Source organism: Miniopterus schreibersii, assembly GCF_964146895.1.
Source record: "Miniopterus schreibersii genome assembly, chromosome: 19".
NCBI classification, from domain to species: Eukaryota; Metazoa; Chordata; class Mammalia; order Chiroptera; family Miniopteridae; genus Miniopterus; species Miniopterus schreibersii.
The window spans coordinates 39,291,915-39,309,222 of record NC_138119.1 but is presented as its reverse complement, the minus strand read 5'-3'; the positions used below and the strand labels follow the sequence as shown (position 1 = coordinate 39,309,222).

Here is a 17,308-nt window from a genome sequence, read left to right as displayed (position 1 = left end):
AGTATGTGCCCTGGAACCTGCGCCCTGCTGCTACTGGGCTTCATGTTGCTTTGTTCGACGCTAAATGAAGCAAGAACTTCAACCCAGGTCACACTCATGGTAGGGCTCAGGGGCCATTCTGCCGCTGTGCCCCGGAGCAGCTTCTGCAGGGAGGACTTGCCTGTTACAGCAGTGGCACTGGCCTGGAGTGGGGCTGTGTCCTGACCGTGTCCTCGGCCAGGTCACTTAAGCTCTGGCTGCAGTTCCTCATTCCATCAGCTCTGTGTCTAGCCCTGCTCTAAGGGCTGGGAACAAGGGGCCACAGGCCAAGTCCCAGCCCTCAAGGAGCCCCATCCTGTGGGGAGGCAGGTAGTGATGTGTGATGAGGCCAACCTCCTGGTGCAGACCATGCAAAATGCTCTCTCAGTGACATGAGAGAGCAGCTTTAGGTGGGTCAGGATGGCGAGTGCTGTAAGCACTGTGATTAGAGAATTGAAGTCTGGACAAGATACAAAATACAGAGAATTGAAGTGTGGATACAAAATAACTGCAGAGAATGTACAACACTAAGAGTGAATCATACTATAACTGTGGGCATTAGTTAATGATGTCAATATTGGCTCAATTGTAACGAATGTACCACACTAAGCAAGAAGCCAACGATAGGGGAGAACTGGCAGGAGCACAGATGGGAACTCTGTCCTCACCACCCAATTGTTCCTTAACCCTAAAGTCACTCTAAAAAATAAAGTCCCTTAACTGAAATAATAAAACAACTCTGACGGCACTAGAGAGCCAGCAGGCAGAGCCTGGTGCTCGGTGAGGCAGCGAGTGCCGAGTTTGCCCAGCACACAGCCGTGTGGGCACAGTCCAGACCGGCCTTAGCTCAGTTCCGAACAGCTCACTCAGATGCCTGCTGGGGGACACCAGAAACAGGCAGAGGAGTGTGAAAGTGAGGCAGAAATCCCAACAGGAGGGTGTCACGGAGGGGAACTCCCAAATCTCTGCAGTTATTTTGTGAAATGTCCAGACTTCCTGTTTGCTGTTTGAAGGAGGCCTAGTTTGCTGATACAGTTGCTGCCACGTAGAAGCAGAGTCACCTGATGCATTTATTTTTGGTTTATACGTAAGTTTTTTCCTGGTCCCTGGAAACACTTCTAAGTAAAGGTAGTTCCCTGAGGAGGAAGTCTAACAGGTTGTTGGTGGTGACGATATTAGAGACTGTGTCAAGCTGTTATGTCTTGCTGCTTTCCTGTTGTGATTTATGTACCAGGAGACACTACAGTTCAGTTTATTGTTGTTTTCAGAAGTTAATCTCCAGAAAATAGGGTGAAAGCAAGAAAATGAAAACATCTTTGTGAGGTATTAATCTAGTATGGAGGCTGAGGTTGTCCAGAAACTTACAGAAGTACCTGGAGTGCTTTCGTAAACCTTGTTTGCAGTTGGCCCCTGCTTATCTGGAAGATGAAGCCACAGATAGACTGACAAGATAATCTCATTTTGAGATTGCCCGGCCCAGCTGCGTCTTCCTTTAGCTGTTTCCTTCTAGATGCTAGAAAAAGAGGCAGGGCTTGATATTTTAAACTTTCTTCCCTTCCCCTTTTAAGCTCTGTGTAGCTGTCCTGAATAAAGGCCCTGCAGTATCTCCCAACAGGGACTCCTGGAAGGCAGCATGGAAACCCTGCAAAGCCTCACAGAATAGAATGTCCAGCGGTTAAGTCACCAACAGGAAGCTTTGCTCTACCATCATCTCTGGGTAAGCCAGGAATTGCAGGCACTCCTGTAAGGACATCTGGCTTCAGTCCAGTCAGATACCTGGATAAAAGTTGGGTGAGCTTAGGGACTCCATCTGGACTGTGCAGGTAGGTGGCTAGCTGGTGATGCTGGACCACTGGGCAGAATCCAGCACTGAGGCTGCCTCCTGCCCCTCCTCAGAGTGGGGATTCTCCCAGGGAGCACTGGGGTAGACATTTGTTCATTCCTGGAGGATTCCAGTCAGTCAGGTGTATGCCTGGACCTGTGCTAGGCATGGCCAACCAGGGATGAACACATATATTTGGCTGTGTCCCTGCTGTGAGGGAGCGCTGTAGGGAGTCACAGGAGACGTATGGGCCCAACTGTAACGGTGACCTTGCAAGGTCATGAGGTCCTGGCTGAAGGAACAGGAGCCCTGAGGATCCGATTGCCAAGTCAGTCCTGACTGCTTGGGTTCAGGGAGGAGCCATCGGTGTGAGTGTCCAGAAGGAACATGCCTACTGCGCGTGGCTGGAGGGCCTTTGAGGTTGCACAATCATGACACCTGACCTCCTCATTCCTGGCTGTCCGGGTCACTGACATGTTGACACATTGTGGGGCACTGGCAGAGCTCAGAGGGGTGAAATGCCAACCACAGTTAAATCTGGCCACACTCTGAGACCTTGGGGTTTTGTTTACCCGAGTGAGTCACCAGGTGCTCACCACCTGCCTGGTGGGGCTTCTGCCCAGCAGGACCCAGTGTGCTTGCTGCTCACCACTGGCCACTCTGACCTGTGCTCCCCTGTGTATTAGCACAAATTGAGGGCCGTTCCAGGGAAATTCTTGTGTAGCATTTAGGGTTTGAAACTCTGCTTGCTGGGGCCAGCCTTAGTGCCAAATTTCAGGCAGAACCTGCTGTTCCTGTACCCACACAGAGCATGGCCTGGTTCCCCTTCTTGCCTCTGTGATGCTGTCTTCACTTGGGTGGTCTGGAGTTGCTCTGGGGCTGAGTCCTGGGGTATCCCCTGGGCTCTTTCACAGGACTGTGTGAGGAGAGGCAAAGCCCAGGATCGGCAGAGATGCCCAAGCTGCACTTAGAGTGAAACCAAGTGCAGAGCAATGTGGAAATGCGAGCCTTTTACACGGAGTAGAGCATGTAGGTGGCTGTGCGATGCATGTCCCACCATGGACAGGGGCTTTTATTCTTTTGCTCAGCATATTTCCGGATTTTTTGAAGTGTACAGTGAGGAATTATTCATCTATTAAACATTAGCCTGTGTGTCATCTTGTTTTTAAACTTATAATTAGGTTAAAAATCTTAATAAAATGTGATTAGTCCATCGCTTTCCTCTAAGCAGTACTTACTCAAGTGTGTGAGTTCCCTGAAGCACCGAGGGCTCCCTCAGTGACCTGCCATTGAGTAAAAACATTCCCTCTCCTCTTTTTTTTTAGTGCTTTAATATGTGCAGAGCAGGTTTGTGTCAGAGACATGCTGCATCTCCTGTGATCTTCTGGAGCCCTGTTTCACAGGGAGGAAGTTGACATGCAGGAGGCTGCTGTGTCTCACGGGACAGGAGTGGGAGGGTCTTCGCACTGACCCCAGCCCGCTCGGTCAGACGCGGCGCTGGCGGCATCTCTGCTGAAGAACTGATGCCACAGGAAACAGTGATTTCTTGTTTACTGGCCTTTCATAAGTAGTCTCCCCTCTTGGCGTGCTTGAAATGGGGAGAGGAGCAGGGTGACCTCTGAAGGCCCGCCCACCTTCCCACACTCGCCATCCCTGTTCTCACCGAGCATTTGTTTCTCCCTGCAGTACGTCGGGAGCCTGGACGTGCCTCGGCCCAACAGCAGAGTGGAGATCGTGGCTGCCATGCGCCGGATCCGGGTGAGCACTAGAGATGGGGCTGTGCAGAGGAGCCGCCTCCGTCCTGGCCCCTCTGCACACTGAACCCTTCCCCACACTGCAGGGAAGCTGTCCTGAGTGGGGTGGTTGACCTTGATTAGGCCAAGGTTGAAATGGATGGGGTGGCTGGAGGGTACCGTCCTCCCTGCCTCTCCTGGTCTGCTGCTTCTCAAGCTCAGGGATGTGTGGGGCCTGCTGAGGAAGAGAATGGTGGAGTGTCTTATTTACTCAAAGACTTTAGCAAAAGATTTGATAAGTACCTGTTACTTAGCTCCTAAAATTAGAACCATAAAGTCATTTATTGTGATATGTAAGATAAGATCTACTTGGAATTTTAAGAACAAATGTGGGATTTCAACATTTCCTTGGTCAGTCGCTTTAGGCTCCGCAGGTGTGTGTGCATCCTCTCCAGCAGCTCAGGGTCCTCCGGGGGTTTGGTGTACACTCCTTTCTGACTCTGGTACTGGCAGAGAGCAAACAAGAACTAAGCTGTCCTCCGACTGCTGTGAAGCATATCCGTGGGCTCTCGCCGAGGTAGAAGTGACATTAGATTTGTGCGTGTTGAAGGCCGTTTGGGATTGTTCACGTGAATCGTGGTGACTTTTTGGAGCGAGTGGGTGTTGGTGGCTGGAGTGGCCCCTGGATGCGGTGTGGCTTGGGCTCTTTGTCTTTGGGAGGAATCCACTGTTCCCTCCTCACCTGTCAGCTGTATGGCCACATGCCAGAAGCTCCCGTCCCTGGGACCTGCTTCCAGTGCTAATGAGCAGCTCATTAAATTAGAGGGAGGAATTAATTGGCAGTGGGCTGTTAGGTCTGCTGTCTGGCTGCTTGTGGAGACTGGCCACCACGAACAGCAGAGACCCCGGGGGATGTTACTCTCCAGCCCCCGATTCTCCACTGGTGCCGGCTGCTGGCTGCGGTGTCTCCTCTCCGTCCCTTCTGAAAGCTGTGGTTGTAGCTGCCAAGAACTAGGGCATGGCCTTCTCTGCAAAGGACTGTTCTTGACTCTGTCCTTTAATGTGGAATGGGGCGAGGCCCACACTGGACGGGACGTGGTGGGGTGTGAGCTGCTGTGTGCTCCTATGGACTCACCAGACACAGGCCTCCCAGCCTGGCCAGGGAGTGGCCAGTCCCTGGGCGCAGCAGTTAGGACGAGGGTCACAGCGTTTCCATCTGCACCACGCGCCGTGCCCTCCCTGCCGGTCAGAGGCCGTCTCCCTGCCCAGTCTCTGCTCTGCACAGGACCATGGGCAGGCAGTGCGGGGGTGGAGCAGCCAGACGCGCCTTCTGCTGGGGCTCCTGCAGCGCGTGACTCCTTGCCTCCCCTGCTCCACACTGCGGTGTCTGCTCGGAGCCAAGTATGCAGACTTGACGCACCATCCGTTTCCCCTTAGTCTGGGCATCCCTGTTTCTCACAGCGGGTTCTGTGGCTCTCCTGGAGCTTGTGATGTGTTCTCTGGGGTCTGAGAGAATCTTAAAAGTTTGTGTGTGCACTCAACCCTAATGACACCAAGGAGAGGCAGCCTGTTTGGCTCGTGGGCAGGGCCCTCTGTCTGGGTGCTGCCGGCCGACATCACTGTCCACGGTGGGCAGCAGCTTGTCCCTTTGTAGCTGGCACTCATGGAGAAAAGGAGGTCTTCACAGGGGGTCTGTGATGAGTTCCCACCAGGTGAAGGGCAGTGGCTGCACTGGGTTAGGGATTAGAGTTTGGAGCTGCACGTGGGACGTGGGCAAGGCTGCTGTGCTGCCTGCCCCTCCGGTGGCCCCGTGGGTTGTGTGTGGGATGTGTTTGTTTGGATTTTGGTCCCAGCGTCTCTTCTGACCTGTCGTCACTTGTGCTGTTCTGGTTGTCAGCATTCTGACTGTCACCCTGAGTGTGTGATGAGAGACTCAGTGACGTGGGTACGGTGGTCGCTGTATCCTGCTGTGAGCAGCCTTGTAAGTTGTGAAATAACAGAACCTTCGCTGACATGAATACCTTTGCTGTGAATCGATTGGTTATATGGTTTGTGCTTAATTTATGGATTTGTGTAAGACCTGTATGCATAAGTTGTTTCTGTCTAGTTTTATGTCTCATGGACTAAATAATACTATAATAGACCGTTTGCCACCACTTTTCTTGGGAACAGCCTTATTGAGACATGATCCACATACAATTCTCCCATTTGAATGTGCAATTCAGTGGTCTGTGCATATTCGTAGAATGTGCAGCCATCACTGTATCAAGTCTGGGACGTTTTCATCTTCCCCCAGAAGAAACTCTGCCCTTCTAGCCCTCACCTCCCAGCCTCCCCTGATCCCGGTTCAGGCAAACACTCATCTGCTCTCTCCCTCTACATTGGCCTGCTCTGGACATTTCAGATAAACAGCTTCATGCAACACTGACCTTTTGTGTCCGACTCCTTTCACTGGGCATAATTTTCAAGGTTCATCCATGTTGCAGCATCTATGTGCCTTATGGCTGTTTGTTACTGAATGATATTCCACGGTATGGACACACCACATATCATTTCCTTATTCAAATAATGTGCTGGCAAATTTATTTTCTTTAAAAGGGGCTCCAACTTTCAGTTTTAAAAGCCACTTGCTGGGGATGGAGCCACATGACGGGAGGGTCACAGCTGTCTTCTCAGCGGAACACTGAGTGTTCTTTGGGAACACTGTTGTTCACAGCAGAACCCGGTTTCTTCTCTACTTGGTTGAAAAGCATACTGACTTCCTGTTATGAGCAATACTGCTTTAGGCTCCGGAATACAGCAGTCTACCAAACCAAGTCCCGTCTGCGTGGAGCTTGTGTTCTGGTGGTTGGGGTGGAGGCTGGGGAGGAGACAGCATGTGTTGGATCACATGTAGATTCTCTGCAAGGTGAAGCAGGGCAGAGACAGACAGTAGGAGGCAGGGCTGGGTGCTGTATTATACGGATGGTTGGAAAAGGTCTCTGGGTTATGGTGACATTTGATTCTCTTGAGATGTGAATATGAGAAAGCGAGAGAGAGAGTGAGAGAGAGGGGATGTGAATATCTCGAGGAGACACCCAGGCAGAGAGAACAGTGATGCAAAGATCCTGGGGCAGGAATGGGCTTTGCAGGTTCCAGGAAGAGCAGAAAGGTCAGTGTGGTGGGATACTCAGGAGACCACGTGGGAATGGTGGGTCACTTCTAGGCGTTCACTCTCAGGAATCACAGCTCAGGCGAAACTGATTCACTTTGCAGCTACCAAATGCCTGAGCACATGTGAGGAGATGCTTTTATGTTCCCCCAAGTCTGCCCCAGGCGGGAGTCACTGCAGGAGGAACCTTTGTTCTGCTCACTTAGCTGAGCGATTCAGGACCGATTTTCAAACCGGGGCAGAGTTGCCGAGTGCGTCATCAACCAGCAGGGAGACTGAGTAAGAACCGGTTGTTACAGAAGCCAGACATGGGCTTGCCCCTCAAGAAGGTGCCTGCTGTCTTTCAACCACTCATGCTTGGGAGCGATAGCAGTGCAACTAAGCTTTGCCAGATGCTGGAGACTGCCTGGCGCTGTGCACAGCTCCTCGCACTGCCCACTGCAGCCTCGGGGCCTCGTGAGTGTTGACCCAACAACAGTCACCGCTGCAGCCCTGGCCCACCTCGGGGACCCATTTGTTCTTGCCCCGCCATTGGTAACAGGTTGCACTGAGCATCCACACATTGTTTTGATGATTTCTGTGGATTAAAAAAATATACACATGCATAACATAACATTTACCATTTTAAATGTTGGTAAGAACAACTCAGTGGCCTTAGATACATTCACAGTGCTCTGTACCCATCACCACTCTGTATACCCCAAACCTTTTCATCACCCCCGACATAAGCCCATTAAACAAAACTCTTTCTTCTCAGCCCTCTCTGCCCCGTCTGGGATTGTGCCTGTTTTAGACAACTCCTATCAGCGGAATCTCATACAGCATCCTGTCTGTCTGGCTTACTTCACTAAGCGTGATGTTTTTCAAAGACAGTTCATGTTGTAGCTACGTTGAGTTTCATTCATTCTTATGGCTGAACAGTCCTGTGAAGTTGGTGCTCAGCACATGTGTGGGCATTGGTGTGTTGTGGTTTCTTCCTGGGACAAAAGGAGCGCATTATATAGGACAGAGTCACACAGCTGAGGAACTGAGTGTCCCAGCACCACAAGCGGAGAGCTCAGCTGCCGGGAGGGAGCCTCTGATCCTGTAGATGATGGTCACTCAATGTGGGGCTTATGGCTAAGTCAATTTTCATGTCCACTGTCATCTAATTTTAGTCTCCATGAGCCCCATGGACAGCAGGTGTTGCCCCCGTTTCCAGGTCAGGCTTGCTAACATATCATTGTGGTCCTTCTCAGTAGCCGCCAGAGTGAGCAGGGGTGGTGCTGTGCGCAATGTTACAGTGTCAGGCTTGGTGCAGCGTGCTTCCCAAGCACCTTGTGACTCCATCTGTGTGGAGTGACTATCAGTGCACTTCACAGATGACAGGTTAAATAACTCATCCTAGGTCATGGAGCTGGTAAGTGGGAGTCTGGGACTCACCACAGAACTGGCACCTGGTACAGAATGAAGGCAAGACCACAGTCCGCTTGCCCCTGCTCAGGGGCCCTGTGTTACCGGTGCCCGCCTGGCCCAGCGTCTGTGTCCCTGATGGTGCCTCTCCAGTCTGGGAGCAATGCCAGCCAGTGCCCAGCGCTAGATGTCAATAAGGCCATTATTGGGTTTTTATAAACTTCTCTGTAGACTTTGAGGCTCATATATCCTGTGTGACACCCCATTTGGATGTCTCGAAGGCCCCTTAAATTCAACATGTCAAAATCTGAATTCATCACTTCTGCAGCCTCCTCTCTTTGTTCTGAACCCTCTCCCCTATGTGTTTTCTTTCTTATTTTTCTTGTCTCATTGAAAGGCATCTGATCTGTGCAGGATGTAAGCTGGACACCTCAGAGTCCCTTACTCTTCTCTGTCGGTAGCCCTCACATTGGTCACACTACTGCCTCCCACACAAACACATTCCTCAAACACATCTCCCTGCCCTGGCCAGTGTGCTCAGTGGTTAGAACATCAGCCCACGCTCAAAAGGGTCTCCGGTTCGATTCCCAGTCAAGGGCACGTCCCCGGCTTGCAGGTTTGATTCCCAGCCCTGTCAGTCAGGGCACGTGCGGGAGGCAGCCAGTCGATGTGTCTCTCACATGGGTGTTTCTCTCCCCCTCGTACTCCCTCCCTCCCTTCCACTCTCTCTAAAAATCAATGGGAAAAATGTCCTCGGTGAGGGTTAACAGCAACAACAAAAATCAAAAAACAACAAACGAACTTGTCTGCCTCTCCGTCCCCGGCTGGGAGGCCCGGTCAGCTTAGCGCAGACATCTGCAGCGCCCCTGCAGAGTGGCGCCCCGTGGACGTGCCCCGCCCTCCTCCACCGGCCTCCACTTGGCTCGTGTGTCTACAGGCAGGTCTGGAGGAGGGGTCTTCTCAAGACCGCAGGGTGATGGTTTGTCACCTGCATACTAGAGACTGAACTCTGAGCGAGGCCCGTGGGTTCCGCGGGTGATGGCCTGCTGCTCCGAGTGCCCTGCACGTGTCTGGGGCCACCTTTGCCTGGGAGCACCCCCTGTCACTGTGCCCGAGTCTGCTCAGTTATCCTCCACAAGTCTTTGGGCTTTCCTCCCTTCTAGAAGCTTCCCTCTGGAGACCTGTCTCTGCATTTACCTCATTGGTACATGTAAATAGATAGAAGAGAAGTTCTGAGCCACCCAAACTCTGCCTTCTCTGAAGGTGGGGAAAGCTGCTGTTTCTTATGGAACAAGAGGCTTCCGTGGCTGAGGCCATGAGGGGTTGGAGGCACATCTGGCTGGGTTCAGGCTGTGTGCCTAGACCAGGCCTGCTTGGGTCTGGTGGGCTCTGTCCACCTGGCGTGCAGCTAATCCCTAGAGATTCTCTCCCACTCGGGGAGTGGGCTGGGCAGTCTTCTTATCACAGACAAAGTGGGCTCTCCTGGCTGGGTTTCTGAAGGAGCAATGGATGTATCAGCCAAGCAGGGGGCAGGTGCCACCTCTAGATGAGGGTCCTGTGCCTGTCCCCTGCCCACTCCCCACCCCCACAGGCTCTGCCTTTCCTCCTCAGCCCCCACCCCCTCTGACAACCCCCACCCGCTGGTTCTCTCTTTTATCGTAATCTGTTCTTCAAACCTGATTCGATTTCTTGGTTGGATTGCACATCTGGTCTTCATTTAGCAGGATAACGCTTAATTTAAGTAAGAGTTTGTCTGCCTTTAAACCAAACAGCTGTACCCTGCTGGAGGTCAGGGAGTCAGTAGCCAGGTTGTTTATTGAGAGCTGTTGTTTATGATTTTCACTTAAATCCATTCCCAGACACCCCCGCGTTCAGTTGCATGGCTGAGCATTCACACTGCCGAGCTTCAGTGCCTTGGTCCCTGTGCACCCAGGACCATGTGTGCTGGTGGTGAGTGTCCCTCTGACCTCACAGAGCACACGGTGCTGCAGAACCAAAGGCTCCTCCCATGCACCCAGCAGAGGGCTCCCGGACCACCTGGCCAGTGTGGCTCGGGTTGAGCATCGACTCCTGAACCAGGAGGTCACGGTTTGATTCCCAGTCAGGACACATGCCTGGGTTGGGGGCTTGATCGCCAGTAGGGGGCATGCAGGAGGCAGCCGATCAATGACTCTCATCATTGATGTTTCTCTCTCTCTCCCCCTCTCCCTCTCTCTTTCTGAAATCAATAAAAACATATTTTAAAAAGAAACAAAACACCTTCTGTGGCTCCCCATTGCCTGAGAATGGAATATTGTCAGCGAGCTCTGAGGGGTTGTCGGGCCCCTGTCTGGTTTCTCTGTGCGTGTGGTTTTCCACCGTTGCTCAATTCTTTGGCAACTGAGTTTCTTCCTCCTTTTTTTCCTTCCTCCTCTTTTAAAAAGTAAACTTTTGTAAACCAGTCTTAGGTTTATGGAGTCATTGTGGAGGTAGTACAGATGGCACCTTATGCCCCACGCCCGTTTCCCCTCTTGCTGACACCTTACATTGGGGTGGGGTGTTTGCTATGACTGATGAGGCGATGCTGATGCGTTATTATTAACTAAATCCATACTTTATCTCCTTAGCTTTTCCTTCATGCCCCTTTTCTGTCCCAGGGTCCCACCTAAGACCCAATGACACTCATCACGCCCCCTCGGGCTTCCCTTGGTTGTGGCAGCTGGTCGGTCTTTCCTGTGCTCGGTGACCTCGACAGCTCTGAGGAGCGCCTGTCGCCCTGTCGGCTGCCCTCAGCTGGGATTTGCTGGAGTGGAGTGAGGTCATGTGTCCGGGGGAGAAAGAACAGGCCGGCAGGGTCCTGCTCGTCACGCCAGGGGTCCTGCCATCTGTGCGCCTCGCCCCGGCGATGCTGACCTTGGGCTCGCGGCCTGAGGTTGCATTTGTAAGCTGCTTTTGTTCCTTTTCCTTCTGCTGGCCTCTTTGGAAGGTCGCGCTCTGGGGCCCACGTATGGGCCATTTCTGTCGGGAGCTCATGCTGCTTTCCTTGAAGTAGTGTCAGAAGCCGGGATCTGGGTAATGGTGTGCACGTCACTATGGGGTGTCTGCTTGCAGGCCCCCCAGCTGACAGCTGTATATGCACATGGCTATCAATGTTTCTATATGTAACCCCCGTGCCCATGCAAAGTAAACAAATCCCTACCAACACCTCCAATTTGAATCCATCACAGGTGAGTCATTCTAGCTGCCTCCCCCTGCTATCTACAACTTCCTGTTCCAACAGTGAGAAGCCTGGCTCCCACCACCGCCGCTTACGTACTTGTTCAGTCGCAGTGCAGTGCTTGAAGCACGGGTACCCCTGCGTCCCCTGTGGGCAGCCCGCTTGCCAGCTGGAGCACAGAGCAGGTACAGGGCCTCTGCCTAAAAGGGTCTTACAGGCTCACTCATTTCCTGAGTTACATCATTAAATGGAATTGTTGCATTCAAGGGTCTGTAGAATTCTAAGGCTTTTGATACATATGTTGCCAAATTGCTTCCGCCCTTGAATGTTGTACCTTCTAAATGTCAAGTGTGTGGGGTTCTCGGCCCCCTCCCATGAGCAGAGGTGTATACAGACACGTGCAGGCAGTGGCTAGAGGATGCTGGCTCAGTCCAGGGAACCACAGGTGAGTGATGGTGAGGGCGTGTTCCTGCTGGGTGGGGTCTGGTCTGGCCTTGCAGTTGCAGCAGGTGCCCATGATCAGCTGCCTGTTGCCCTGATTTGAAACTTCCCAGGATCTGAGATACCATGTGACGTGCTGGACAGAAGCCGGGCTGTGAGCCCCAGCTGCTTCGGCCACACTCCTGCAGCCATGTAGGGACCAAAAATGAGAAAGTATTTGTTTGGAGGCATTCCCGGGGCCACAGAGCTGTGGTGGTGTGATAGCTTGTCAGTGTCCCTGCTTTGCCGCTCTTAATGTGGGGATTGGGACCAGTTTAATCGCCGCCGACTGCCCCCATCTGCCTCGGGGGGATGAGGCTGGCTGCCTCCACGATCACAGGCCCAGCAGACCCTCTGGTCTATAGTGAGCTGGACTTTCCAGATGAAGGGGCCATTTCGTGTCAGCAAACAATGCTCATGCAACCGTTTAATCATTTTGGGCTTGTCTTTGGCCTGCTGGGAAACGTGCTCAGCAGTCTGTCCCACAGGCTTGTTGTAATGAGAGAATTCTCCTCCATTTCTGTGGCTGGAGCCGGGCCTGTGCACGGTCTCTTTGGGCCATTTCATAAAGTTAGCTGAGCTGTTGTTCACATTCCTGGAAGCCCCGGGTACTTGCTTCCTCACAGCAGGATTTCGAGGGTGCCGGGCAGCACTCACATTTCACATGGCCTGAGATGTAGCTGGCAAACATGGAGAAGGGCTGATTTTTTTCAGCTTTGGCACAAGACAGCCATTTGGTTGACCACTGTTAAATCTTTGGGGAAAGCAGCAGAGGGGAGTGAACCTGGGTGCATGTGTGTGTCACATGCTGTCCTTGAAGTTCAGTGAGTGACAGAAACTCAGTTTTCTTCAAACATTGAGCAGTTGCTGATATTAAGATTATTTGAGTGTCTTCCACAATAATGAGAGTTTGTATTTTCAGCACATTGCATGTGCTGTGATATTTATATCATGTTGTTTTACCAAACAATGGAAGATCTAAGGCTGGTCTTCTGCACGTTCAGCACTCCAGCCATGAAGAGCTCCCAGAATTGATCACTCAGAGCTGCCACTATGGAAAGTGGAACTAGCAGCACTGTCTGGTCAGGCTTCGTCCGGTAGAAACACAGAAAGAGTTTAAGGCCTCCTTTAGTTCGGCTAATGGTTTATTGAGTATGGAAAAACTGGCATGTTTTTGTCAGTGGTTTGTTCATTCTTACTTGAAGCAAACCAGTGTTCTATAGTTCAGGTGCAAAAGAACATACCTGTGCACACAGAGCCAGCTTTCTCATGCTGAGGGAAGTGGCCTGTGCCAGTGTTTCAGCAAGTGCTCCTTCAAGCAACAAGAATTTGAGGGTCACTATCTGACTGCATTCCAGGCACTGGGAACGGGATGGGTGAGGCCTTTCCTTGTGGGACTTGTATTTGAGTGGGACTTACCAACTACAGTGGTAAGTCCTGTGAGGACATAGAGTGATGTGATGGAGAGATGCGAGGAGGCCCGCCTGCTTCCGCTGTCTGGGAAGGCCTCTGGAGGAGGTGCAGTTGGAGCTAGGCCTGGATGTGGGCACTGAGCCTGCCTTGCCAAGCTCTGCTCATAGCTGAGGGATCAGCAAGGACAAGATGGGGGGCAGGGCTGAGCTTTGCCCCTTCCAGCCACAGAAGGAATATCTGTGTGGGGTGTTGTTGCAGAGGGACCTAACGGAGTTGGAAGGTGGGCAGGCTCAGGTCCTGGGGGCCTTCACCGATTTATAACCCAGGCTGGGAAATTGGCACCTAATGGGATTTTGTGGAGCTTGACCTTTCGTGGTTGGTATGACAACAGTCACATGACTTTCACAGTCCCTGCATCACCTTTCCGCCCTCTGGCCAGTTCCATATTGAACATGCCTGTCTCTTTCCCACGGTAGCCCACCAGCTTCTCCCCCAGCTCCCAGGCAGCACTTCTGCTTTATGAGCCGCCCATTCCAGTGGTGGACTCTTCAGCCCCAGGTTCCCTCTTCTCTGACACCTTGTCATTGGTCTGAGAACCTCAGCAATGGGAACTTCTGGTGGTGGGAGGACAATGGAGGAGGTGGGATGCTGGGCTAAGCATAGTTGGGCTTTGAAAGGTGAGTCTGCCCAGCAGCCAGGGGTCCTCTTGTGCAGCTTTTCTGGGGTCCACAGTGCAGGGAGTCCTGCACTGGGCCCCCCATCTGACAGAATCTGAGTTGCCCCCCACCATGACTATCCACCCCAGAGCTGAACCTGCCCACGCCAGATGACTTAAAGCAGCTGTAGGGTGGCCTCAGTTTGAATTTCTTGCAGCGTTTCAGTGTTCCTGGACCACTGCACTGCTCCCACGACATTCAGATGGGAATGCCCCTGACTCCTCTCCCTGGGGGGCGGGCACTGCCCTGAAGCTCCTCCTGCCTGGCTTCTCTGCCTCAGTGGACCCCTTCTTCCTCAGGGGTGTTTCTTCCCTACTCCATTCTGAGCATTCTTTTCCTGGGAGTCATTCCTGCCTGAAAGAGCTTTCTGTGCATCGTGCTCCAGTGCCCAGGAGGGACAGCCACCCAGCTTGTTTCTTTGTGTATTTGCACCCTGCTCCAGACCCACTTGGGGGTGCAGGGGGAGAAGTTTCCTGCCATCCCCCAGGACTCCCGCTGCTATTCCTGGATTTACTGAGTTACTTGAGGATCTGTGTTTGGGCTGCAGGGGAAGATAAGGGATTCCAGAAATTCTTGCTGCTTTCCTCCAGATAGCCAGATAGCTGGCAAAATTCCCCCTCCCCCCCCCACTGAAGAGGCCCAGGACGAGGGGCTGAATGCAGATTGATCCTGTCACTGACCTCTGTGTCATGACTTTTGATCTTCTCATCAAGATGATTTATTGGCCCATTAATTTTAATAATGATAATAATTATTGACTTCACAGTTACACTGTTCCTTTATCCTGGCAGTGCCCTGTCCATTTAGAATGAGGTAACAGAGACCAAGTGCTTGTCTATGCACTGGCATATGGTTGGTGCTCAGCGAACGGTTTACTGCTACTCAGACGGAATTGGACATCCCCTGAAGTTGGGGATTGCTTGGGGTTTTTGGTCAAGGACAGTGTCTTTTTTTTTTTTTTTTTTTAATATATCTTTATTGATTTCAGAGAGAGGAAAGGAGAGGGAGAAAGAGAGATAGAAACATCAATGATGAGAGAGTCATTGATCGAGCCCACAACCCGGGCATGTGCCCTGACCGGGAATCGAACCCCGATCACCTGGATCCTAGGTCGACGCTCAACCGCTGAGCCAAGCCTGGCCGGGCGAGGACAGTGTCTTGGTCTCCTGACCGTTTCCTGGATGGCCTGAACGATCTGGGCCAGTGGTTCTCTGTGTGGTTCCCCAGCCAGCAGCATCAGGCTCTCCTGGGACCTTGTTAGGAATGCAGTCTCAGGCCTCACCCAAGAACTACTGACCCAGAAACTCTGGGGTTGGGGCCCAGCAGTGGGGTTTTAATAAGCCTTCAAGTTTGGGAACTGCTGGTCTGGATCATCAGCCTGGCTTCTGAGATTTTTCAGGATGTGCCTTAGGCTCCAGTATGGAAGTTACTGCTATTAAGATGATTCTTGAACTGGACGGGCCTCATGAGAGGTTCTCAAAGGCGTGTGGGAGGTCCTGTGATGATTAGTGGGTGGGAAGAGGGCCTCTGAGCAGAATACCCCATGGCACAGGCCTGGGTGGAAGGGGGTGGTTAGCAAAAGGGCCACTGGAGGCTGCAGACTCAGAGCACTTGCATTGGGGGAGGCTAAGAGGCTCGTGGCCACCTTCAAGCCCCAGAAAGGAGCCCCACTGTGTGCTCTGGCAGCGTGTCTGGGAGGCTTCTCTGGCCTGTGCCTCTACGGATGCTCAGCTCCTCTGTGCTCCCACCATGGCCAGCTCCCTTCTGACTTGGGAATGTGTCAGCATAGAGACATAGTGCACATGACTGAATCTGGTCATTGTCAGGTTTGCCAGCCTGGCACCTCTCTGTTTCCTGCAGGTGATTTTGCATCTCTGCATGGGTATGATCTGTGTTTGATTTTTAAGCTAAATGGTCAGCAGGAAGTCTGACATGCTCATGGCCACCTTTCTGCAGGGCAGGGCATGTTCTGCGTCCTTAATACAGACAGTAGGAGAGACCTGGGAAGGTGTCTAGCCCAGTTTCCTGACTGCACTCTCCACTCTGACCCTGGTGAGTGACTGGCATGCACCCTGCGCAAGGAGCCCACAGCCTCTACCCAGAAGTCCCTAAGCGGAGAGAACTCAGCTCCTCTGGAGGACACAGGCTGCTGCAGGAAACTTCTCATGGTTAAAGGGTTTCCTTAACTGTGAAGGACTGCCTCTCAGGCCCTCAGGAGACACCCAGTGCCATAAGAAGTGATGCTGATGTGGCTCAAAGCAGCCGAGGTGGGAGCCTGGCTTGTCTCAGAATAGGCAGCTCCACATCCTGTTTTAAATTCGGCTCAACAGGCTGTCTGATTTGAAATGGCTTGAGGCCGACTTCAAGGCTCCCAGCCTGAAGTGGAGGCGAGCAGGGTGAAGGAGATAAGATTCTGGGCCGTTTGTGCTGGCCCCACAGGAAGTGCTCAGGGCATCCCTAGAGGATGGGCATGTGGCTGCTGAAAGCCTCCAGGAGAGAGACAGCAGGCTCGGCCAGGACGAAGGAGTGAGGCAGGCTGAGCAGAGGGAGGTGCGCGAGAATGGGTGCTCCTGGATAATCGCGTGGGCTTCCTCTTTCTCTTTACCGTTTGCTAAATCTTGGTCTGCTTTGCTGAATAGCGGCCAGAAGACTTGAATTCTCTTGGCTTCAATCTGAATTCAGTGGGTTGTCTGTTCCCTTCCCTGACAGTTCCTTAAAATCCACCGATGGGAATGACTCATGGGAACATGGAGGCTGCTTACTTGGGTTTACCTGAGCCCGACTTTCCTGTCTAGTTCCTTCATTCAGGGTGTGTGTGTGTGTGTGACACCAGTGTTTCTGTTAAGCTATGATCAATTCATTCATTCATTTATTATATTTTGAGGGCAGAGTCTAGTGGCGTTGTCCATATGCTAAGGATTTCAGGAGGCGTGCAGCATGCAGTAAGTGCTTTGTGAATGTGTGGGGATGGACGGATGAAACGGAAAGCATGCAGCTGGTCTGGGCTGCAGCGAAGCAGCAGTGAGAGTGGGGACAACTGGTGTGTGACCGGGAGAGGGGACAGGACCAGGGAGGAGGGGCTGAGGAGCAACCCATCGCTACCCAGCCTAGAACAGCAGTCCTGCAACGTAGTATTCTGTTGTAATGATGCATAGTCAAGAATTGTCAGTTTTACAGAGGAGTAGGGGTTGGGAAGGTGCAGGCCTGCAGGGAGCAGCTGCTCAGGAAACAGGTGAGAGGGTGGATATTGGCAGAGGCTAGAGGCTCAGGACTTTGTCCCTGTTTCTTTTTCACATCCAGCCCTTCTGCCTTTTCATTTTCCAACTGTAACTTGATGAGAAATTGGGATGAGTGGTTCAGGTAGTTTATTGGTGGTCTTCCCCTCTT

At 52.3% G+C, this 17,308-nt stretch overlaps 1 protein-coding gene across 2 annotated transcripts in view; it reads left to right on the top strand.

Moving 5' to 3' along the window:
• Positions 1–17,308, top strand: part of LOC308548997 (carboxyl-terminal PDZ ligand of neuronal nitric oxide synthase protein-like) — a 122,195-nt gene that overhangs the window by 31,505 nt on the left and 73,382 nt on the right. For both annotated transcript variants that reach the window (XM_081121227.1, XM_081121226.1), the window contains exon 2: positions 3,527–3,598. In XM_081121227.1, the coding sequence (XP_080977353.1) occupies positions 3,527–3,598 (72 nt within the window). The remainder of the gene's footprint in view (positions 1–3,526; positions 3,599–17,308) is intronic.